This window comes from Pseudorasbora parva, chromosome 4, assembly GCF_024679245.1.
Source record: "Pseudorasbora parva isolate DD20220531a chromosome 4, ASM2467924v1, whole genome shotgun sequence".
Lineage (NCBI taxonomy): Eukaryota > Metazoa > Chordata > Actinopteri > Cypriniformes > Gobionidae > Pseudorasbora > Pseudorasbora parva.
In genome coordinates this window covers 55,875,289-55,900,749 of record NC_090175.1, presented here as the reverse complement: position 1 = coordinate 55,900,749, position 25,461 = coordinate 55,875,289, and the positions used below count along the sequence as shown (strand labels likewise).

The window sequence follows — 25,461 nt, the reverse complement described above, 5'->3', positions numbered from 1 at the left end:
CCTAAAGCATGCTGTCATTAACAGCTGCTCCTGGTTTTCCTGGACTATTTACCAAACAAATGGATGTAAACTCAAAAGGAAATGTGCAGACCATGCTCACAGACATTTAAGTGGTGCCAAGCTGTTGAAAAGCATAAATATGGACTAAACTTAATCCACTGTTGACAGAGAAAAGACAGCAAGCCGTTTACAAAACACGGACAAAGCACATGCAAAACTCACATTCAGAATTCTTGAGATACGTCTGTGGCCGTGTGCAAAACATAGTTTGATTTATATCAGATTTATTACTGGGTGTTGAATGCCAAAGGACACAATTCACACAGTCATTCATTACTTACCTTTGAAATGGAGAAGTGGCCAAAAGCCATAAAAATAAGGTGGTGCATGAGTATTAACAAATAAATGATTAATGTTGAAGACAAATCAGTGCACAAGGAAGGGTTTTAAATACTAGTAAACGGTTCTCTGTAATCTACCACATATAATGTCTAATAATAAGATATTGAGTAAGCTAGTTTCTATTAGTGTCAATGACATGACCTACCTGTGTGGATGAAGGTTGAATAAATGTTAAAGCCAGATGACAGCAGCCAAACTCCTCCCTAATCTTCTTAAAACTCCTCCTTGAAACAGGTGAGTTGGTAGGGTATAAATTTTGTGAACCTAGCTTGGACACACAGGAGCTTTTTGTCTCCGGAGAGGCTATCAGAGGAACTAGGACATCCAAAATACAGAAGATTTAGATTTGGAATAAACAAGGAAAATGGGGCTTGGCGTGAGTGGACCACATCATAAATTTGCTATTGTTTCTCCATTTTTTGTGTATTTATTTTATTTTTTGCTCTGCTTTTTTTAAATTAACAATGTGTTTATTGCTAATGTTAATTATTGCTATTTTTGATAGACGGGGAATGATAAGTACAAATTGGCGGCAACTTCAGAGGATGGAGCCAAAATGGGAAAGAAGGAGAAAGGGAAGAAAAAACAGAGGGACATGGACGATCTTAAAAAAGAAGTGGATCTGGTGTGTATATACAGTAAAAGTATTGAGAAAATACACATTGCATTAACAGCTCCGTAAAATCATAATTGGAGGAACTTCGAGATTTCAAGGCTTTTTTTCCCCACAGGATGACCACAAGTTGACGCTGGATGAGCTTCACCGCAAATACGGCACTGACCTGAATAGAGTAAGTTTAGTGAGACTTTTGGGGAATGTTATGCATCAAAAATAACTGATTAAATTAATGATTCTTGTTATTACCAGAACATCTGGTAACCTGAATAAAAATCATTGAAATGTATGCTTGTCAGTCAAATCAAAGCACTTTTACTCAAAACAAAAATGATATATGACATCTGTAAACCAGATCACATTGGGCAAGTTCAAAGCAAAACAGTAGATTATTATGTGTTGAATACATTAGATTGTATGTATTGGAAACAGTAGATCGTCATGGAAAACTTCTAATCATAAGCACTTGCAACTTATTTATGTAAGCTATGAATCTGCATAATATTCTAGTCAATTATTGCTAGCTGTCTTGAAGCAAACCCGGATATAGGGTAGTGGGTGGCGTTTGTCCCTTAGCTCCACCCCCACCTGGACCAAACCCCTTGCCCTACCCTGACCTTCACTACACTCCAACACCTCAAGGACACCATGCCCCTTTCAGTTATCCCAGAATATCTCCTGCAGTCTCATATTTATGTTCTTCTTTCTTTTCTTTTTTAAATAAAAGCCTCTTGGATGTCTGACATCCACAGCCACTGTTTTGAGCTTTTCTCACCCTGCAACTTGTTGACTTAATATTTTTGAATCATTTTTGGCAGGGCTTGTCTTCTTCCCGTGCAAAGGAGATCTTAGCACGTGACGGGCCGAATGCCCTGACTCCACCTCCTACGACTCCAGAATGGATCAAGTTCTGCAAACAACTCTTCGGTGGGTTCTCAACGCTGCTGTGGATTGGTGCGATCCTTTGCTTCCTGGCATATGGAATCCAGGCTGCCTCTGAAGATGAACCCGCAAATGACAATGTACGATGGAGCAAAAATGGTCTTCTCTTAGTCATGTATATATAGTTAATATGTCAACAAACAGTGCATCACATTATCCTTTTTGCAGCTTTACCTGGGAATTGTGCTTGCTGCTGTTGTCATAATCACGGGATGCTTCTCATACTACCAAGAAGCCAAGAGCTCTAAGATCATGGAATCTTTTAAGAACCTTGTTCCTCAGGTACTGAAATTCAAAGGTTATTCTGATAAACATTGTAGCTCTTACACAAAACAAGTCATTTTGATACATTCTGGTTTTGTAGCAAGCCCTGGTTGTGCGTGATGGAGAGAAAAAAAACATCAATGCTGAGGAGGTAGTCGCTGGTGATCTTGTGGAGGTCAAAGGTGGAGACCGAATCCCAGCTGATCTTCGTATCATCTCTGCACATGGATGCAAGGTAAGACCTAAAGCTCATCAGAATGGCAAAAGAACTGTTGAAAAGAATGGCATGGTTATGTTACGTTGTCTTTGTCTAACTAGGGTTACTATTAGGGATGCACGAATATGAACATTTTGGCCTATACAGATAACCTCTTTATATTTGATAACTGATTTATTGGCTGATTAATCAAAAACCTGATTATAAAAACAAAAGTCTTACCATTAAAAGCCATGTCCCAAACGCATATGTTGCACTGAACTGTATTTTCCTTTTTTGAAGTGATTTCAATCATATTTCAAGCAAATCAAAACCATCATGGTGAACAGTTCTCATCTGAAGGGTCTCATCTGAAATAAATAATCCATTACTTATCGGCTTTAATATATCGGCCACATTTTTTGCGATAACGCTAACATTAATAGTAAACATACTGATATGGTGGTGGTAATATATTTTGCATCCCTAGTTATTATGCAAGTCAACCAGGGGTGCCAAAACCTTGTAGGCCAATGTTTTAAAGAGGTAAACCAGTACTAACCAGCATTAACAAGTCTGGATCAACATGGAATTAATGGTAATCTTCCTTCCTTTTTTTCCAGGTGGACAACTCTTCACTCACTGGTGAATCTGAGCCCCAGACTCGTGCTCCTGACTTCTCCAATGAAAATCCCCTGGAAACCAGAAACATTGCGTTCTTCTCTACCAACTGCGTTGAAGGTACAATGATAAGATAGCTGAAATTTGCTGGATAACCAAAAATTGTTGTATAGAAATATAGCTGCAAGCAGCCATTAGGGTTCAAACACTTTATGGCATTTAAGCACATTCGCACAAAGTTATTGTTTTATTTAGCAGGCATGTAACCACTTGCCTGCTAAATAAAACATGAGCTCATTAGTAGAGACTGCAAGACCTAAAGTGGGTGTGCCAAATATGGGAGACATACAAAATGTGCAGGGCTTGGGGTCCTCCAGGACAGGTTTGAAAACCACTGACTTAGATCATAGATGGAAAAGACCATTTACAGTGCAAACATGCATTTTTATGTTTTAAGATTTTTAACAGGTATCGAGGTTAAGACCAAAACCTAGGAATAGTTTTGCGAAAGTCTGTTCTTGGAATAATCTCCAATATTTAACGAATGCTTTGATTGACAGCGCTGGTCCTAGAGGCAAAGTTGCTCAGAATGAGTTTTACCATACACAATGAATGTCGTCGGCCTGAGTGAAAAATATCGTGATATACAATCTTTTACGCACGTGAAAAACCTCAAAGGTGCCCCTGGGTGAACAATTTCTTTTGAATTTCTCATAGGTCTCTAGGGCCATGAGTCAAACAGGCCCAGCGAATTTAATTCAGATCGGCCTCTGTTAACCTTGTCTGACAGCTGGTTGAACTTCATTGGCCAAAGCCAGCCGTATTTTTCGATATGTATGAATGTCTTCATAGACAACCGCCCACCTTGGACAAAGACATGCATGCCGATTTTCAAGTCAATCAGACTGACTGGTGCGTAGTTTAAGCATTTTTTTTTTTAAATAGCGCCACCAATTGGCTAGTTGTCACATCCATTTTCACATGACCACAGACCGAGCCCATACATAGCTGTATCAAGTTTGGCGAAATGATCTCATTCTGTTTAAGAGGGATGTCCATTTTAAAACAAGTGGCCCCAGATGTGAATCGAAATTTCTACTTTTTTTTAAATAATTATTGACAGTCAGATAACCTTTCTGCAGGGGTTTCGATAGGGAAAAAAACATGGGACTAGTTCACAAATGCCAATGATTCCAATGATTTCAGACTCTTGCGCCTACAATGTACGTTTTAGGAGTTATGAGCCATTACGTATTTTTGATCGCTGTAGCGCCACCATCAGGCAGTTAGGGGCAAGCATTGGTGACATTGTAGACAGCCTGAATACTACCATCCCACAAAGTTTCGGTTTGGTCTGTCCAGTCACTTTTAGGGGAGAATGCTGATCCTTGGAAATTCTTAACAATAATTTTAGGGCTATACGCTTGAACCCTAATTATGTAATTAAATGTTACAATTTTCAATAGGTACTGCCAGAGGGATTGTCATCAACACCGGTGACCGTACCGTCATGGGTCGCATCGCCACTCTTGCCTCAAGCCTGGAAGGTGGAAAAACACCTATTGCTAAAGAGATTGAGCATTTTATCCACATTATTACTGGTGTAGCTGTCTTCCTGGGCGTGTCCTTCTTCGTTCTTTCTCTGATTCTTGGATATGGTTGGTTGGAAGCTGTCATCTTTCTGATTGGAATCATTGTCGCTAATGTGCCTGAAGGTCTCCTTGCCACTGTAACTGTAAGTCAGAGTGCAAAGTACACTTCTAGAAAACTTGAGCCAAAAATGATTACTTAACTTGTACCTTCATGTAGGTGTGTTTAACTCTGACTGCCAAACGAATGGCAAAGAAGAACTGCCTGGTGAAGAATCTGGAAGCCGTGGAGACTCTTGGCTCGACCTCAACCATCTGCTCTGACAAGACTGGTACTTTGACCCAGAACCGAATGACCGTCGCTCACATGTGGTTTGACAACCAGATTCATGAAGCAGACACCACAGAGAACCAGAGTGGAGCCTCCTTTGACAAGAGCTCTGCTACTTGGTCTGCTCTTGCACGTGTTGCTGGCTTGTGCAACCGTGCCGTCTTCCTTGCCGATCAGAGCCATCTCCCAATCCTTAAGGTTTGCTTGAGTTTCACAATTTTTATTACTTTAGGATATTTAGAGAAATGTCTAGATGATTTACTATTAGAGTGACTCCAGCAGTAGATATGTTTGTGAAGACACTATTAGTAAAATAACTAAATCAATCTTTTGCAGAGAGAAACAGCTGGTGATGCCTCAGAGTCTGCCCTCTTGAAGTGTATTGAGCTGTGCTGTGGTTCAGTCACTGAAATGAGAGAGAAGTTCACGAAAGTTGCTGAAATCCCTTTCAACTCCACTAACAAATATCAGGTATTTTTGTTGATTATTCTTTGGAGATTCACAGATTAGATTGGTCGTCCTAACAACACCTAATCTGTTTTTTTTTTTAGCTTTCAATCCACAAGAATCCCAATTCCCTAGAGTCTAAGCACCTGATGGTAATGAAAGGAGCACCTGAGAGAATCTTGGATCGATGCTCCTCCATTTTGATTCAAGGAAAAGAGCAGCCCTTGGATGATGAACTGAAAGATGCTTTCCAAAATGCTTATGTTGAACTCGGAGGTCTTGGAGAAAGAGTGCTGGGTAAAGCCGTCTTAAGAAGTTGTTCAAGTTTTATTGCCGTGAAATCTATGACTGCACACTAATGATTGTGTTCTTTCTCAAAGGTTTCTGCCACTTTTGCCTCCCCGACGACCAGTTTCCTGAGGGTTTTGCGTTTGATACTGACGAAGTGAACTTCCCCACTGAGAACCTGTGTTTTGTTGGCCTTATATCCATGATTGATCCTCCTCGAGCAGCTGTACCAGATGCTGTTGGCAAGTGCAGGAGTGCTGGAATCAAGGTGTTGCTTCACCTTGATTCAAGACTGACAGCTTGATTTAGAATTTGTACCTGTATTACATTAAATGTATCGTATGATCAAGCAATTATATCTTCTATCACAGGTTTCTTGTGAGCATCCAATTACAGCTAAGGCTATTGTAATGGTTCTTGAATCAAGAAGTTGTTCTTGGTTCAAGATCTACTGTTTGAATATGTTGCACCTTTGTTGCAGCATATTCAATTTTGTTCATACTTGTTGCATTGACTTTTGATTCAGTTAATCAAATGATAATTCAGAATGTTCTATTACAGGTTATCATGGTTACTGGCGACCATCCAATTACAGCTAAAGCTATTGCAAAGGGTGTTGGTATCATCTCTGAAGGCAATGAGACTGTGGAAGATATTGCTGCTCGCTTGAATATCCCCGTTGGAGAAGTTAACCCAAGGTAAACTCACTGTCTCAAACAAAAACTTTATGGACAACAAGTTTTGAATTTGCTTTGGATGTCTGCTAATACAAAGTGTACCTTTAGAGATGCCAAGGCCTGTGTTATCCATGGCGGAGAACTGAAGAATATGAGTGAAGAAGAGATGGATGAGATCCTCCAACATCATACAGAAATTGTGTTTGCTAGAACTTCTCCCCAACAAAAGCTGATCATTGTCGAAGGGTGTCAGCGACAGGTACTGCTAGAGAGTACTATCTATCCAATCCTTTTGGTAATAGTTGATTTTACCCAGTTAGGATCATTTCAATGCATTTATTTCTCTCATCAGGGTGCCATTGTAGCCGTAACCGGTGATGGTGTCAATGATTCTCCTGCTCTGAAGAAGGCCGACATTGGTGTGGCTATGGGTATTGCTGGATCTGACGTATCCAAACAGGCTGCTGACATGATCCTTCTGGACGACAACTTTGCCTCAATCGTCACTGGAGTAGAAGAAGGTATGATGTTATTTGGAACTTATTTGACTGAGGAATTATATGGGTTACTTTAAGACTTATTTCTCAAATGTGTCTTCCACTTTAGGCCGCCTGATCTTTGACAACTTGAAGAAGTCCATTGCATACACGCTGACCAGTAACATCCCAGAGATCTCACCTTTCCTCTTGTTCATCATTGCTAATATTCCTCTACCTTTGGGCACAGTCACCATTCTCTGCATTGACTTGGGCACTGACATGGTAGGTGAAGGGAGGCATGTGATTTGTATAGAATATTGTCCAGTAGGATAAGCAGGGGTCAAGCATTGAAGGTACATGGACTACTGTTGTATAGTCTTTTTCTTTGGGTTAGAAGTTTTAGCCATATGGTAAAGTGCATTGACATTTTGTAAAGTGATTGACCATTTGGATGAGAGCTGACCTGAGATGGATGATGACATATCTGTTTTCTGCAAAGCTGAACTGAACTGAATCGACTTCTGCTAAACAATGACACTATTGTCTAGAGCTGCTTTACACCAGAATTAAAATATCTTAGCATCATTTATGATTATTTTCCTGTTTATCACTGTAAACAATCTAGGCTGTGTTTCTCAAAAGCAGTGTGAGCTCATTTGATCGTAAAGACCATTGGTGCCAATGGTTCTATAATTAGGCTTACAATGATTTTGAGAAATGCACTGTATTGCATAATGTGGTATATTAATAAAATGTGACTTGAACATCAATTTGAACAACTTTATGGTTGGCCCCTTAGACCCCATAGAGCTACAGCTCAACGTTTGACACATTTTTGTGTCAACGTTTTATTTTAATTTTTTTCTGATTCTTTGGATCATGGTTTCCATCATCTTAAAAAAAAAAAAAAAAAGAAAAGAAAAAAGAAAAAACAATATACATATCTTTGGATCAGATAATTATATAGTGATGCCAATGAATAGCATCTCAACCAGGAAAAGTGTGCTGTCACTTCTATACATGAAAAATATGCATAGAAAAACACATTGTAAATGTCATTGCACTAACATTTAATTTGATTGTTTTTTGAATTGTTTCCACAGGTTCCTGCCATCTCATTGGCCTATGAAACTGCTGAAAGTGACATCATGAAGAGACAACCCAGAAACGCTAAAACAGATAAACTAGTGAATGAGAGGCTAATCAGTATGGCCTATGGACAAATCGGTAAGAGCATGGTTATTCTAATCAGATGTTCATTACCGTTAGGTTATGTGTCCACCAAAGCTTTTTTCCCAGAGGTTAGTGGGTATTTTTCCAATTGTTTTCATTGGGAGTGCCACGTTTTTTAAACCACCAGAGTCTATTTACTTTTTTACTGGTCACCAAGAGTTGAAGAATGTTCAACTTTGGTTAAAACGCGGCATACATCACTTTTATGTAGTGAAATAAAGTCCAATCACAGTGGATGACGGGTGGGACGAATACAAAACCAAAACTTCGTAAATATTTAATTATGAACAGCTCCATCTACTGTTTTCTTTTCTTTTTTAATGGAATGCACTACAACTTGAAAAATAAATGCTAACTATTAAATACATACAAATAAAACAAACATTTGCACATTTGTGTTTAATTGCAGTAATCTATTGGCAGATAGATGGCAGATGGCCCTCTTACCTTTAATTTCAATGTCATCATACTTACCTCTAGGTATGATGCAAGCAGTTGCCGGGTTCTTCGCCTACTTTGTGATTCTTGCCGAGAACGGATTCCTGCCCTCTGATTTAATAGGAATTCGAGTGAAATGGGACGATAAGTATCTTAATGACCTAGAAGACAGCTATGGCCAGCAATGGGTAGGTGGCGCAACTCTATAAACCAACAGCTTCTATATTACAACAAATGCAGACATCCCCGCCTGCAAAAACTCCAGGAGATGGCATTTGAAATGCATGGTAATATTCCTTGGCTGACCATTTGTGATCACATCACCAAAAACGCATCTTAATGCCAGGTGGAAACAGGGCTTCTCTCTCTGTGATTTCAGGGATCTTATTTATAATTTGCAGGCAATCAATATGCGGGAGACTCCCGGAGCTTCCGGGACAGGTGGGATGTCTGCAAATATGAAGTATCAATCATGTTAATATTGCTCATCTGTTTAAATCTCCAGACGTATGAGCGCAGAAAGGTTGTGGAGTTCACATGTCACACGGCATTCTTTGCCAGCATTGTGATTGTGCAGTGGGCTGATCTGATCATCTGTAAAACCAGAAGGAATTCCATTGTACAGCAGGGAATGAGGTATGTAAACAACCATATGGTTCAGCCATAAACTTGTCATATGAAAGGCCATGTCATAATGCCCACCACTTTTCTTTCATAGAAACAAAATCCTCATCTTTGGTCTGTTTGAGGAAACTGCTCTGGCAGCTTTCTTGTCCTACTGCCCAGGCATGGACGTTGCTTTGAGAATGTATCCTCTCAAGTAGGTTTAAAAAAAAAAAAATCTGATTCTTTAATTTTATAATATATAGCTGTCTTGGAAACCAATAAACCAACTAACATTGTTATTATGATTTAGACCATGTTGGTGGTTCTGTGCCTTCCCATACTCACTGCTTATCTTCGTCTATGATGAAGCTAGAAGATATATCCTTAGGCGGAGCCCAGGAGGTAATAACAGACTTCGACATTGATATGTTTGCTTTCATTTTAAATTTAAAGCTAACGTATCTGTTTTCCAAGAGGAAAGCTGGATTTTGAATGAGATTTCTGATAACTTTCCTCACATTTTGTTGTTCTTCAGTGCTTTGAGAGATTAAGAATTAACTGGCACTAATATCTGTGCTGTTTTTTTCAGGCTGGGTGGAAAAAGAAACATACTACTGAAACAAGAAGACTTTATGTCGCAAACATACACAAGAAGACATTCATTTTGATATTTTCAAAATGATACAGAATCCGGTCATTTTCAATCAATAAAAAACCCTGTGACATTAGATTGAGTTTGTTTTTTGTGTCTTCAATGTGCATATGAAGTGTTGATTTAAGGTGTGTTCACACTTGGCATGTTGGATTAAAACGAACCCTGGTGCGATTGCTCTGTTAGTGCGGTTCATTCGAATAAGTGTGAACGCTGTTATCTGAACTCTGGCGTGCACCAAACCGAGACTGAGATCACAACGAAATCTGTTTCAGTTCGAATGCTTAAATATGAATGCAACACGGATGTCACAAGATAAGACCCAAATGGACAGAACGCTTAAGCACACCTGTTTTTTCTCATCTTAGTGACCATGTTGCCCATCAAAGTTCGGGGTGTCCAACCGGTCCTGAAGGGCTACCACCCTGCAGATTTTAGCTTCAACCTGAATTAAACATGCCTGAACCAGATAATCATTGAGTTCAGTGCTCGATAATTACAGACAGGCCTGTTGGAACAGGGTTGGAACTGAAATCTGCAGGACGGTAGCCCTTCAGGAGCAGGATTGGACATCCTTACTAAGAACCATGTTCGGTTCCCCAAAAAACCTTTCAGTCGACAGTTGTTAAAAGATTAAAATAATTTTTTTCTTACACTCTAAAAAATAAAGACTCTAAGGAAAAAAAAAATGAGATGGAAGAAAATATATTTGTGATCCTGGACCACAAAACCCGTCATAAGTCTCACTGGTATATTTGTGGCAACAGCCAACAAAACATTGTTTGGGTCAAAATTATAACTTTTTCTTTAGTCCCAAAATCATTAGTATATTAAATAAAGATCATGTTCCATAAAAATATTTTGTAAATGTTCTACCTTAAATAGATAAAAAATATATATATGTGTATGTGTGTATATATATATATATATATATATATATATATATATATATATATATATATATATATATATATATATATCAAATATTAGCAGTATTAATATACATTGCTAAACTTTAAAGGAGATTTTCTCAATATTTAGATTATTTTTCACTCTCACATTCCAGATATTCAAATAGTTGTATCTCGCCTAAATATTGCCCTATCCTGACAAACCATACATCAATTGGAAGCTTAATTGTTCACTTTTCATTTGATATATAAATAACAATTAATAATGTAATTCGTTGCGAACGCAAGCTTGCAGAGAGCCCGCCCACACACTCTTCTGATTGGCTATGATTTTTGATTGATATTGTTTCTCCAGTCAGTTTAGTTTTTATTTGACACGACGTAAGGCTGTTTAAATTAGCTTTTTAAAGCTGATATTGCTTCTCCAGTCGAGTTTAGTTTTTATTTGACACGACGTAAGGCTGTTTAAATTAGCTTTTTAAAGCTGAAATCTCTACCAAAGGCCATATCAAACAACAGAATTGATGAGCAGCATCATGAGCTGTTCATTTCCCGTTTTGTCTGAATGCAAGGTAATGACAACTGCCATACTAAGCCATAGGTAATACGAGTATCATATAATACGGGTTACTGAGCTGTTTTACACTCTCATATACAGTTAAAGAGTCTGCACAGCGACAGGAAATAAAAAATGAACTGAAAATCAACCTGCCTACCTTACCCGAGACTTGGAGTGAGCAGACGATATTTTCTACGCACACTTCAACGATCACAATATGACGTCACACTCTGCTCGTAAGTTTTTTATTTTTTTAATTATTTTTTCATCGTTTAACATATTAATAACACATTTTAAAAGCCCACATCACAAATAAATTACTAAATGCAAAAAAAAAAAACATGGCGTGCTGCAGAAAAACAATCTGAATTAAAAGATGTAAATTCGAAATTCTTAAAGGTGCAGTGTGTAGTATTTATGAGGCCCTATTGACATTAATGCAATATACATAACTATGTTTTCAGTGATGTATTAAGACCTTATATAATGAACTGTTATTATTTATTACCTTATAATGAGCCGTTTCTATCTACACACACTGCGGGTCCCCTTAAAGTTGCCATTTTGCGCTGCCATGTTTCTACAGTAGTCCTAAAGGGACAAACTTCTCTACAGAGCACTAGTCACACAAAAAAGTCATAATTACAAGATAGGGTGGGTTGCACCAATAAAGATTAAATTATGCACAATGACTTTGAGTGATGGTCTGATGGTCTGATGTTGATATGCGTAAGCTTATGGACCACCACAACTCCCTCAATTCCTTTTTTATTTTATTTTATTTTTTATTGGTAATAAAAACCTCTCTGAGACCTAACGACACACCCACTGTTCCTGTCTTGTTCAATCAGCCAAATATTTTAATTGTAGGTGCACTTTATTTTAGTGCAACAAGATTAAAGTGAATCTAATTTAAATATAAATACATTGATTAAATATAAGATAAAGATAAATCCAGTATAAAAATGATGCTTTAAATGTAAACCTGCTTATACTTAAACAAAGTTTAAAGTTTAGTGCAACAGAGTTATCAGATAAACTTTGATTTAATATAGATTTAAGAGTAATCCTTATTGGTTCTCGCAACTGTGAGAAAAAATAATAATTATGGAGAATTAAAGTCACAATAATTTTATTTATTTCGATATTATTTTGAAAAAGGTTCTTTGGGGAACCAAAAATAATTGTTCTATGGCATCACTGCACTTTTGGGACCTTTATTGTTTAAGTGTACAGCACAACATTTGTGACGCTGGACCACAAAACAAGTCAAAATGGTCTTTTTTTTATTGAGGTTTTACATCTGAAAGCGGAATAAATTAGCGTTCCTAATTGATGTATGGTTTGTTAGGATAGGACAATATTTAAAAATCTGGAATCTGAGGGTGCAAAAAAAATCTAAATATTAAAAATTGCCTTAAAAATTGACTCCAAATGAAGTCCTTAGTAATGCATATTACTACAATGTAAAAAATTATTTAGAAAATAAGTAACCTGGTTGCCTTAATTTTGAGTTCATTGAAATTAAAATTTTGAGTTAATACAATGAACATTTTTTGAGATTCGACAACCTTTATTAAAATATTATTAAAAGATTTTGTAAGCATATTGGGTAATTGTGTGTGTTTTATTTCTGATGACGCAGTGAAACATGCCAAATAGTGCTATTTTCATGATTTATCACATTTTTTTTCAGATTCAGATACAATAATATTTTGAGTTTCTATTTATTAAACAAAGTTCCTTCATTGTATCAACTCAAATTTTTAATTTCAATGAACTTAAAATTTTAAGGCAACCAGGTTACTTACTTTTTTAAGTTAAACCAACAAAAAACAACCACAATTTTTTACAGTGTAATGATGGTACATTTTATATATATATTTATGGTAGAACATTTACAAAATACCATGATCTTAATATCCTAATGATATTTGTCATAAAATAAATATTGATAATTTTGACCCATACAATGCATTGTTGGCTATTGCCACAAATATACCCGTGAGACGCACGACTGGTTTTGTGGTCCAAGGTCACATTTTATTCATCTAAATAGCCCTTTTTGCCACTTTAAAGAACCTTTAGTGATTCAATGGATGTTAAAGGTTCATGGAACCAACAACGCCTATAAATAAACATTGTTTTTAATTAAGGTTGAACAAATCAGTGTAATCAACAATCAAATATTGATCCTCACATAGACATAACATGCAAAACCTGAAAAATCACATTGCTGACAGAAGAACGGCTTTAATCACTTTGATTAATTCATATTAATCAGTATTTATTGACTAAACACCAACTGTAGAGGCAGTCTGTAGTAACTAATTAGTTTACAATAGAACAATATAAATTGCAGCAACATTTTATCAGCTATAAAACACTTGTGGTGATGACGTCATTGGACTTATTAGTGATTTATCTCAAGCTGACAGACATATCAACACATTTCCTAAACATTAAAGCTCAGATAAATACCAATCTATCTAAAAAAAAGCAAAAGTAAGCCTAAACTAAGCAACACGAATTAAAATATGCTTTATTAATTGACATTTCAGAAAGCAAACAAAGGCCCAGCACGTGATCAGGCGCGGGAGAATTCACTACTGCCACTAGAGGGCATGCTTCGAGTCTAAAATTAGGGGGTGACATGATAGTTTCCATGACAACACATTTATAGGCTAGAGCCCACAGCTTGTAAATAAAATTCAAGATATTTTTAGCTCCCTTATACTTTGAAGATGCAGTCTCCAACAGGCGCTGTCTCAGCTGGTCAATTTCCATCATTAACACACACAATACACGTGTTTAATGAGCATAATCCCTCTAATGAAGATAATCCTGAAAAACATAAAGAAGAACATAATGACCATGAAATATGATCAAATATCAAGGGCTCGAATTAGTGTATGGCATCCTAATCCTTATAAATTAGTAACTGCAACACTTTCATTATTGACAGTGAACACAAGCTTTTTAATTTTTTATTGCACTGGTATGTAGGTTATAAGACAATGAAAAACCAAGCAAGTCATGATTTTTAGACTGATTATGTTTGCTTTTCTAAGCACATACCGCAAGTAAAAGTCCATTTTAATAAGTTTAATACTTTTCAAACTAATTTTAACCAGGTTACTAAAAGGCTCATGCAACCATAATATAACTAAAAAGATGGAAAATCGTTGTTAAACTGGTTTGGTTCAAGCTGGTAGACCATTTCAGACATGAAGGAAACCAGCTAGTGAGCCAGTTAATGGCCAGCTAGAAAGCATGTTATATGTAAGAGCTAAGTTCTCAAACTGGATTTTCAGACAGAATAGTAACTTTCCAGAGATTTTAAGGAGCTTCTTTCATAAAGATAAGATCAAACGAGTGTATCGTCACTCTGATATGGAGAAGAGATTCACTGCTATTTTATTTAACGTGATCAAAGTTCAGAGGTGAAAGTCTGACACAATCCCCCAGCCCAGATCTAGCCTCCCCATGCAGACCACGCCCCTTTCCTCCGCGTTACCATGACAATCCGGGCAGACGTCACAGAGAAAAACCCCACGATATATATAAGCATTGAATGTTCAGACTGTAACGCGGCTTGGATGCGTGTCCGGGTTGAACGACACGTCCAGCGGTGACCAAGGGAAAAAAGCCCAGAAAAAAAAGGACTTGGGGACTTTTAATTTGTTGTTTTTAAAGAAAACTTGGATTTTTTGGGGGGGAAACCCAGGTGGTGGTTTTTAATCAAAAGAAGCAAAATGGGACGAGGAGTAAGTGTGTTTTTGTCTTTTAATGCTTTGAAGGCTGTCTCGGAATTTCCATGATCAAACAGGTTGTTTCAAAGTAACAGGAAAATTCGAATGTTTTGGTAAAGAGTTCCAAATGGCTTCCCAGAGCGCGAGACTTCCGCAGTTCGAATATTCAAATTAGTTCGTTTAAATGAATGAAATGCGCGCAAGGCTTTATCTAAACCATATAAAGTCGGTATTCTCGCATGAAGCAACAGGTTTGAGGCATGTGGCTTTAAAATAGAGTCCAGCAAGGGGTTAAGACGTTCTTGGTTCAGTACAAAGATTTCAGGAATGTAGCAGACAAACTTCCTCCTACATGGCCGCGATATTACACGGCATGTTTGTCGAAGTGCGGTCAGTCTCGTGACTTTTACAGCGCAGAACTAATCATGTATGTCACAATTGTAACCTTGATGTTCAGCGGCTCTTTGAAAAATCTTCAGCTCTTTAACTCGTGCGAGATTTCCATGTTGGCCGGACAACGTGTTTCTGACTGAGACACATTGTAACAATTTTACCGCGTAAACCTCGAAATGGAACGACGCGCTCATGTTTGGCGTTCGACCTGTGGATACATTGTGCATTGTAGATACACGGTCTTGACATACATCCATTTAAGAGTCTAAACATCCTCTTTAAAGTCTAAAATATATCCACATTTTATTTAAAATAAAACTGTTTCAAACTCTCCCCATTCGGAAGATCTCAATGTTTCGTTTTTAACCATAAAATGACTATTCATGCCACAAGATAATCAGTTAACTCATATATACCACGAGCTAAATGTCAAATGCACCATTTGAACTAAAGAAAATGTAATGGCGTTCGTTATGTCTTTGACCGTACAGTAATGTCATATTTAGGGTGTAGCCTGACAAAATAAAGTTGACTCGTGTTAGAGGACTAGTTATCATCGCTTCTGTTTGTCATCTGTATATCTTAGTTGTAGAAGGCTGAGTAGGTTCAACCAATGCTTCACTTAAAATAAACGAAGTTGCTTCAAAAACACGTTTTTGGTGTCCTGCAATCCAGATTCAATTATATTCGGACGCTGTAAAACATCACGATATGCTAAACTTTCATCTTCTCCTTTCACATTTAGTAATTGTCTTATGATTTGCTTCCTGTGTAGGGGTCATTAACTCCTCTAATATGATTCCAGTATGCAGTTGCATTACATAAGAGTTGAATACCACTCCCTAATGCGAGGCTGTGAGCACCAGTGTAAATGTAAATTATGCATTCATTCCCAGAGTGCTTCATGTGATGGAGAGCAAACAGCCATCCGTATGTTTCATCTGGGTTTGGTGCATTGAGCTACGCCCCCAGCCCCATTAAATCCCACCGCAACGGGGCAGATGTCTCGTCTCTGCAGACACAGGGTTGCAGTTGTGTTTGTGTGCAAGAGACAGAAATGAAATTAGTCCATTTTGGGATGTGGGTCATATTGAAATAATAATGTAAATTTATATATTTGCTTGCCATGTTGGTATCCATGTTACCATATGCATGGTATTTAAACTGTACTGTGAAGTATCGTTTCATACATAAATGTTAATAATATAAAGTGTGTTTTAGGGTCGGCATCAGGTGTTGACCACAGCTGTGTGCACTCGCTCCCCTGAGTGTGTGTACGTAAGCTAAGACTGTCACTCCGTCTCCGAAGGGTTTAACATTCTTTCCATTCATCAGTCACTATGTGTTAGTGAGACCTTTTGTCATTGACAATCCCATCTGACAGAGGCTGCAGACCCTGACAGGCGGTCTGAGGGCCCCCTTACCTTTTTTGGTACCGTGAGATAGTAAAATGCATTAACCTCCATGTGGAACGGAGAAAGAAATAACTTTCCAGAATGCATAGATGTTTATTTTTGACATTTTTTAAAATGCAGTGGTGGTCCAAAAGTCTCGCCGCACATTTAAAATCTGTGATTTGTGTCTTTTAGAATTTTTAAAATATTAATATTTTTAAAAGCAAGGAATGCAAGAAGTGCTGCACAGGGTGTAAAATCTCGGTGCTCTTTGGTTATGTGGGATAATTAAGTTAAGAAGCCAAAGTAGTCCAAGCCATTAGATGGGTGTGTTGAAAAAGTTAAAAAGCCTTTATTTTTTCATGGATTAAACATTTAAAAATTGGTGACAGATACACCTACGCGTTGCGGCTTTACATGCCTATATAATATTTTTAGGCGACTAGTTAGATGTGTCATTGACCATGTGACCTTGCATTCATTCAAAGTCGAGATGACTTTTATGCATTTTTTTTCATAATTTACCTCATGCTGATAATATAATCTTTAATGTCAGATCAGGCAATAAAGTGCAAACTCTTGGACCCCACTGAGCGTTTTTGTTCACTTTCTACCCATGCTCTTAAACTGAAATGAGCTTATGAAAACCTGTAGTTTAGCACTAATTTCCCTGTGACTGGTGTGGAGGAGTTTGTACACCATGTTTTCTTTTCACCCTCTGTTCATTCGCCACTTCTGAAACAAAGAGTGTTGGGTCTGACACGTGACTTAACCCATTCACGGGTCTAGAGGTGTGGCTGTTTCCAATGGCAACAGGGCAAAGTCCCAGTATGATAGAACTGATATGCATGAGCGAACCGATTTTGGCTCATGTGCAAGGTACAAAAAATTCTTGGAAGAATGTTAACATGGTAGCATCCAGATCATTCTCTTGCAAATGTGACCATTTATGACTGGGTTCTGCCACGGCTGATTAATCTTCCACCCTCTGGCTCACTTTCTTACAACCTTTTGACATTTTCCACACACGTGAAAGGAGCTCATATGCATATTAAACCTGATGACTAGGCATAAGCAGACGAGAAAGAGCGCTGAAGTAAGCTGTCATGTTCAGTCGAGCACTACAGCTGTTGAGTTCTTTGTTTGTGGCCACTTCCATCAGCTGTTGCTTTCACATGCAGAAAAAAGATCCAGTCCGATGTACTTGCAGATTTATATCAGGAACTGCCAAAACGACTTTCATCATGCTGAGATAAATATCTTTGTAAGATGATACGAAGTCACCAAAGCTGTTGGCTGTCACAAGAAACTAGGTTGTAGTAAATGACAAACTAAAAACCTGTTGATTACTGATCAACTTGGTTCAGATGCAACCTAGCAATCATATGCTTTAGCCATTCATTTAACAGCTCGTGCTTGCTTAGACAATAGGTCACCTATTGTATTCACAGAATGAAGTTGTGATAAGAACGGTTGCTTAACCAAAGTAGAGGTCACTTGGTTAATTGCCCTTCAAGTTAAAAGTTAATTACTACACATTATCCATTGAGATTGTGTAATCTGCACTAGGTTACCTCTTGCCAATATTTTACATGCATCTCTTGCATGCATAAATGGGATTATACCAGTTTCTTGTGCATTTAAAAGTCATTTTAACAACACCATCAATAAATGTTAGCAGTTAAAATTTAGCCTTACACTTAAAAAAATAATAACTTTACAGTTGTGAACTGCATCCCTCTTAAGAACAATACTATTGTTAGACTTTGCACAGGAGGTTTAATGGTTGTTTTTGCTTGCTCCACCACAGGAAGGTCGAGAACAATATGAGCTGGCGGCCACCTCTGAGCAGGGGGGCAAAAAGACAAAGCCCAAGGGCAAAAAAGAGAAGGACAAAGACATGGATGAACTCAAAAAAGAGGTTGACTTGGTAAGTCAGTTTATTCATTCAAAACACGTGTTGGCAAAACGAATACAGAAGTCTTTGACAAGATGGTAAAATGTTATTTTTTTGCGCTGTTGTAGGATGATCACAAACTTTCCCTGGATGAACTCAATAGGAAATATGGCACTGATTTAACCAGGGTAAGTCGGATTCAGCGCTGGATACGGAAGTGTAATGGCATAAAGCCCTCTTGTCTTGATCTTCATTGTCTAACTTATCTCTTCCTGCAGGGATTGTCAGGCGCTCGTGCTAAGGAGATCTTGGAACGGGATGGACCCAATGCTTTGACTCCACCTCCAACAACCCCAGAATGGGTCAAGTTCTGCAAGCAGCTCTTTGGAGGATTCTCAACTCTCCTGTGGATTGGAGCCGTCCTTTGTTTTCTTGCCTACGGCATCCAGGCGGCCTCAGAGGAGGAACCTGCCAATGATAACGTAAGGCGAAAACCCTGTTTGTGTTTCTTAAGGGTATGCCTTTTATCATCACAATGTTGTTCTAGCAGAATCCCTAATGTCTCCTCTGTTGTCCTGTGCAGTTGTATTTGGGTATTGTGCTCTCTGCTGTTGTGATGATCACTGGATGCTTCTCATACTATCAAGAGGCCAAGAGCTCCAAGATCATGGATTCTTTCAAGAACCTTGTCCCTCAGGTACTGACAAACCCCTTTCATATTACAAAGATCGTTTTATTTTCTTTAGTGATATTAAGGGAATTTCCACTTTGTCACACAGCAAGCCTTGGTTATCCGTGATGGTGAGAAGAATAATATCAATGCTGAAGAAGTTGTGATTGGGGATCTTGTGGAAGTCAAAGGTGGTGACAGAATTCCTGCTGATCTGCGCATCATTTCCGCTCATGGATGCAAAGTAAAGTACCATTATAAATGTCTTCTCCATTGGCACGCTCCATCTCTACAAGTATTTACAAATTATCTTGTCCCTTACAGGTGGACAACTCTTCCCTCACTGGAGAATCTGAGCCCCAGAGTCGTACTCCTGACTTTTCCAACGATAATCCACTTGAGACCAGGAACATTGCATTCTTCTCTACCAACTGTGTTGAAGGTACACAAACATGAAGCCTTTTGCAAATTTGTGAATGTTAAAATTGGCTATTTTTAAGGCATTTGTTTTGCTTATAGGTACTGCAAGAGGGATTGTCATCAACACAGGTGACCGCACCGTCATGGGTCGTATCGCCACTCTTGCTTCTGGTCTTGAAGTTGGTCGCACTCCCATTTCTATTGAAATTGAGCACTTCATCCACATCATCACTGGTGTAGCTGTCTTCCTGGGCGTGTCCTTCTTTGTTCTCTCCTTGATCCTTGGATACTCTTGGCTGGAAGCTGTCATCTTCCTTATTGGTATCATTGTCGCTAATGTGCCAGAGGGTCTTTTGGCTACTGTAACTGTAAGTGCCAGAATAATTGCAGTTGTATAATTGCAGAACAATAACAGTTTGGATTAATGTAATATCAAATAGAGACAACTCTCATTGCTATTTCCAGGTGTGTCTAACTCTGACTGCCAAACGAATGGCAAAGAAAAACTGCCTGGTGAAGAATCTGGAAGCTGTGGAGACTCTTGGCTCGACCTCCACCATCTGCTCTGACAAGACTGGAACTTTGACCCAGAACCGAATGACCGTCGCTCACATGTGGTTTGACAACCAGATTCATGAAGCAGACACCACAGAGAACCAGAGTGGAACCTCCTTTGACAGGAGTTCTGCAACTTGGGCCGCCCTCGCACGTGTCGCTGGTCTGTGCAACCGTGCCGTCTTCCTTGCCGAGCAAGAAAATATCCCAATTCTTAAGGTCTGTGTTGATACTTTGTGAAGGTCTGTCAAAAGATATTCCAGTCTAACAAAGTAGTTTTGCATGTTACTGACACCATTGGAGTTTTTTACTATTTGCTAGCCTTGTTTGTCTGCTTGTGCTTAGTTCTCCTGTTTGCCTCCAGGGATTGTTTTAGCTCCTTGAGCTTTTGACTGGAACACGGTGTTTCCCTGTAAACGCCCTTCAATTCTGACTTGTTTTGTAATGGGACTAATATATTGGACTGTTACCTCAAAATAAACTGCATGGATTGCATTTGCTGGAACATCAAAGCAGACTTTTGTAACATGCAAGACTGTTTGTTGGTCTCCATTTTCAAACTGTTCCTTGTTCTCATGCTTTCCGGTTTCCTCTCACAGAGAGACGTAGCTGGTGACGCCTCCGAGTCTGCCCTGCTGAAGTGTATTGAGCTCTGCTGTGGATCAGTGAAAGAGATGAGAGAAAAATACAACAAGATTGCAGAGATCCCATTTAACTCTACCAACAAATACCAGGTAAAACCATCTCCTGATTGGGCAAGATTTTGGATGAATTTAAGATGTCTAACCTCGCCTTTACTTTTTTTCAGCTCTCCATCCATAAGAACATCAATAGCAATAAAACTGAAACCAATCATCTGCTGGTAATGAAAGGCGCTCCTGAGAGGATCCTGGACAGGTGCACCTCTATTTTGATCCAAGGAAAGGAGCAGCCACTTGATGATGAGATGAAGGATGCCTTCCAGAATGCATACTTAGAGCTTGGTGGTCTTGGAGAAAGAGTACTGGGTAATGGAGTACTGCATCTCTTCAATGGTGTTTCTAAACTATGCATGTCCATTCTATGCATTCCTTCAACGTGTTGATTCTCCACAGGATTCTGTCACTTCAACCTTCCTGATGAACAGTTTCCTGAGGACTTCCAGTTCGATACAGAGGAGGTGAACTTCCCCACTGAGAACCTGTGCTTCATTGGCCTTATGTCCATGATTGATCCTCCACGTGCTGCTGTACCAGATGCTGTGGGCAAATGTAGGAGTGCTGGAATTAAGGTATGTCATAGGCATTGCAAATAACTGCTTGTCTTGAAGACACAACCAGAAACTTGATTTAATTCAAAATCGCTCTTCTAGGTTATCATGGTTACTGGTGATCATCCAATCACAGCCAAAGCCATTGCCAAGGGAGTGGGTATCATCTCTGAGGGCAACGAGACCGTTGAAGACATTGCTGCTCGCTTGAACATTCCTATTAATGAGGTCAACCCCAGGTAGTGTGCTCCTCCTTTTTCATTTGAAGGTTTTTGTCTATTGCGTTTGGATTCTAATGTATTTTAATGTTCTTTGAAGGGATGCCAAGGCTTGTGTTATCCATGGTGGTGATCTGAAGGATCTTTCCCCTGAGCAGTTAGATGACATCTTGAAGTTCCACACAGAAATTGTGTTTGCCAGAACATCTCCTCAGCAGAAGCTGATTATCGTTGAAGGCTGCCAGAGACAGGTTAGTCGTCTTTACGATCCTGGATCAATCAAAGCTTCACCAGGTTGTTTTAAATAGGATGAGAGGTAAATACTTGACCTGGCTAGTACAACGTGATCAGTTTCCAGTGTCAAGTAACTTCTGCACACACTGAACATAATTTAAGTTTAATATAAAGCCTTGAGAATCAAGAAGTTTGCTCAGCCACCAATCATGACACAACTGCGGTAGAAACCAAGCTATTGACAAAATGGTTTATTGCATTCATAGTTGGTTTGCTTGTAATATAGGAGAACTTGGGTGTGTTGTGGCATGGTCTTATTTTAATTTGTGTTTGTCCACAGGGTGCCATTGTAGCTGTAACCGGTGATGGTGTCAATGATTCTCCTGCTCTGAAGAAGGCTGACATTGGTGTGGCAATGGGTATTGCTGGATCTGATGTATCTAAACAGGCTGCTGACATGATCCTTTTGGACGATAACTTTGCCTCAATTGTCACTGGAGTAGAAGAAGGTATGATGTTATTGGGAACTTAATTGAATGAGGAATTATATGGGTTTCTTTGAGGATTACTCAACTAAGTCTTCCACTTTAGGTCGTCTGATCTTTGACAACTTGAAGAAGTCCATTGCCTACACACTGACCAGTAACATCCCTGAGATCACCCCCTTCCTCTTCTTCATCATTGCCAACATTCCTCTTCCTTTGGGTACGGTCACCATTCTCTGCATTGACCTGGGAACGGACATGGTAAGCACCACACTTGACTAGTAATCATCTCTTCGATTGGTCAGCCAAATCATGTTCTTGCGTAAATTGTATTGTCTTCTAATCTACAAGGTTCCTGCCATCTCATTGGCCTATGAAGCTGCTGAGAGTGACATCATGAAGCGTCAACCAAGAAACCCCAAGACAGACAAACTTGTGAATGAGAGACTCATTAGCATAGCCTACGGTCAGATCGGTAAGTCTTGTGGAGTCCCTTTTCTCTTCAATGCAGTTATGTTAATAATTGCATGATTGAATCTCCTGTTTTCTGCTTCCTCCACAGGTATGATTCAAGCTCTGGCAGGGTTCTTCACGTATTTTGTCATCTTGGCTGAAAATGGCTTCCTTCCATCAACACTGCTGGGCATTCGAGTGTTGTGGGACGACAAACAAGTCAACGACCTGGAGGACAGTTATGGCCAGCAATGGGTGAGTGTTTACAACCTTCCAGTGGTTCAATCATTCTGTTTTTCCACGGTCTCATCTGAAACTCATGTTCTTGGCCATCTTAGACATACGAGCAAAGAAAGATTGTGGAGTTCACATGCCACACGGCCTTCTTCACCAGTATTGTAATAGTACAGTGGGCTGATTTGATCATCTGCAAGACCAGAAGAAACTCAGTCTTCCAGCAAGGAATGAAGTAAGAATACGGCCAATAACTCATCCTAGTTTGAATTGTTCAAAATGGATGTAAAGTCTTAAATGGATGCTGTTCTTTGCAGGAATAAGATTCTCATCTTTGGACTGTTTGAAGAAACAGCTCTTGCAGCTTTCCTGTCCTATTGCCCAGGCATGGACGTTGCCCTCAGAATGTACCCATTGAAGTAAGGCTTGAGTCATTATAAGAAACAAGTTCAACATATTTCGGTGCAAATCGTTCATAATGCTATTGGTTTTTATGTAACAGTAGGGATGCACTGATATTACATTTTTACCGATAACCCTAACTGATTTGAAAGCCAATAATCTAAATACAAATTTTATATATTTTTTTTAAAGCCAGATCAGAAAAACATTGAACATCAACATCTCCACATTGAAGTTCATATCCTAAACATACAATTATAATATTCTCATTATATTTTATGTAATTTTAATTTTACTTTCCTTTTTTCATCATGGTGAACAGTGCACATCTGAAGTGTCTCAGCTGAAGAAAATAATACATTATTCATCAGTTTATCTTATCAGGCCAATAACATTAAAAATTAACATATATTGGCTGATGCCGATATATCAAGCATCCCTAATTAATAGTTTTGTGTTTTTTTTTTTCTTTGCATCACGATAGTTGCAACACACATTCTATTTATGCCATAGTGACTTTGTTGCATTAATTTACTTAATATTTAGAATATATTTAAATATTTTCTGTGTAAGTCTCAAAACTAACACTCAATGCTAAATAGATTTTAAGGGGAAAATGTATTTTGTTGAGAGAGTTTATTGAGGGAATGCCTTGCTAAAGTAATGCATATAAACCCGGTGTGATTGTAATTTTGGTACATTTCTTTTTTTCTCCAGACCAAACTGGTGGTTCTGCGCCTTCCCCTACTCACTCCTCATCTTTATTTATGATGAAATCCGAAAACTTATCATCCGACGCAGCCCAGGAGGTAAGAGAATATTTCATCGCACCAACACATTCTTATTTAAATAATGAGGTCAATCTTTTTTTCCAAAAACCTACTGAGTATTTTTAATCATTTAAAGATTTCTGTTGACTCCATCTGCCATCTCGGATGGATTTTTTTCATATTGCAATGCATTCTGGGACTGTTGTCCCAGTGAAGAACATATGTGGCGAAAGCCAGTGTCTGGCTTGAAATGCTTTCTTTATAAATAGCTCTCTAGGTTTTAGTAAAGTACTAATGTTTTTCAGTTCAGTTAATTAAAGTTGATTGGCATTTACAATGAACAGGATAAAGAGATTAGAGTTCACATGCATGCAGTTATCCTGTATAAACTAATTTGAATTGTATGTTTTTGTCGTAGGTTGGGTGGAGAGGGAGACCTATTATTAAAGCATCCAGTCTGCATCACACAAGTTTATTTGCATGGTTGTCTCGCTGCTCGGAATTTTATCCCTCCGTAATTTGGATGTTTTTATATAGGGAATGCTTGATACAAACACTGAGATCGTGAACCAAGACATTGCGTGCCTTGTTTCCAAAGCCGGACCAATTTTATACATGTTTTTAAAAGTGTAATATAAAAATAAACTTGCAGTCAGGTCCCACATTTTGTGTCATTTCCTTGTTTTTCATTTATAAGTTGTGTTTTTATTTGGAAAGATGCTCAGAGCTTGAGTGCATGCCCAGAATGCCCCGTTTGTCTGGTACTTTTGGTGCTTTACCTTTTATATGTAACTCTTTTAAAAATGTACCATGATAACCATAGTTACAACCAAAATATCATTATTGATTCATTTATTGTTACTGCTGTGAAAGCAAAAAAAAAAGTATGGAGTGTCATTTAAGCAATGAAAGAAACCCAATAACCAAATTATAGTAGCTTTAGTGAAAAATGATGGTGTGGTTACCATGGTAAATTATTTTTATTTTTATTTTTTTGCATAAGTATGTGCACGAGTGTTAAAAATGGAGGGAAACAAACAAAAAAAGCCCTCTTGCCTTGTCTCTGCAAACCTCCTGTCCATTT

At 38.4% G+C, this 25,461-nt stretch overlaps 2 protein-coding genes across 2 annotated transcripts; both read left to right on the top strand.

Annotated features, from left to right (window-relative positions):
- Window positions 1–652: 652 nt before the first annotated feature.
- LOC137073606 (sodium/potassium-transporting ATPase subunit alpha-1) lies at window positions 653–9,857 on the top strand. Its single transcript, XM_067442273.1, has 22 exons — window positions 653–778; window positions 908–1,027; window positions 1,134–1,193; window positions 1,837–2,040; window positions 2,129–2,242; window positions 2,325–2,459; window positions 3,044–3,161; window positions 4,508–4,776; window positions 4,851–5,159; window positions 5,298–5,432; window positions 5,513–5,705; window positions 5,789–5,964; window positions 6,258–6,394; window positions 6,482–6,632; window positions 6,726–6,894; window positions 6,980–7,134; window positions 7,956–8,079; window positions 8,566–8,711; window positions 9,029–9,159; window positions 9,242–9,343; window positions 9,440–9,531; window positions 9,719–9,857. Exons 1-22 carry the CDS (start codon window positions 767–769, stop codon window positions 9,745–9,747), a joined length of 3,081 nt encoding a protein of 1,026 aa, XP_067298374.1. The 5' UTR covers window positions 653–766; the 3' UTR covers window positions 9,748–9,857.
- A 4,956-nt stretch (window positions 9,858–14,813) lies between these two features.
- Window positions 14,814–25,041, top strand: LOC137073604 (sodium/potassium-transporting ATPase subunit alpha-1-like). Its single transcript, XM_067442272.1, has 22 exons — window positions 14,814–15,018; window positions 18,601–18,720; window positions 18,816–18,875; window positions 18,966–19,169; window positions 19,271–19,384; window positions 19,467–19,601; window positions 19,682–19,799; window positions 19,877–20,145; window positions 20,243–20,551; window positions 20,932–21,066; window positions 21,141–21,339; window positions 21,427–21,602; window positions 21,684–21,820; window positions 21,900–22,050; window positions 22,374–22,542; window positions 22,625–22,779; window positions 22,870–22,993; window positions 23,081–23,226; window positions 23,310–23,440; window positions 23,523–23,624; window positions 24,325–24,416; window positions 24,796–25,041. Exons 1-22 carry the CDS (start codon window positions 15,007–15,009, stop codon window positions 24,822–24,824), a joined length of 3,087 nt encoding a protein of 1,028 aa, XP_067298373.1. The 5' UTR covers window positions 14,814–15,006; the 3' UTR covers window positions 24,825–25,041.
- Window positions 25,042–25,461: the final 420 nt, after the last annotated feature.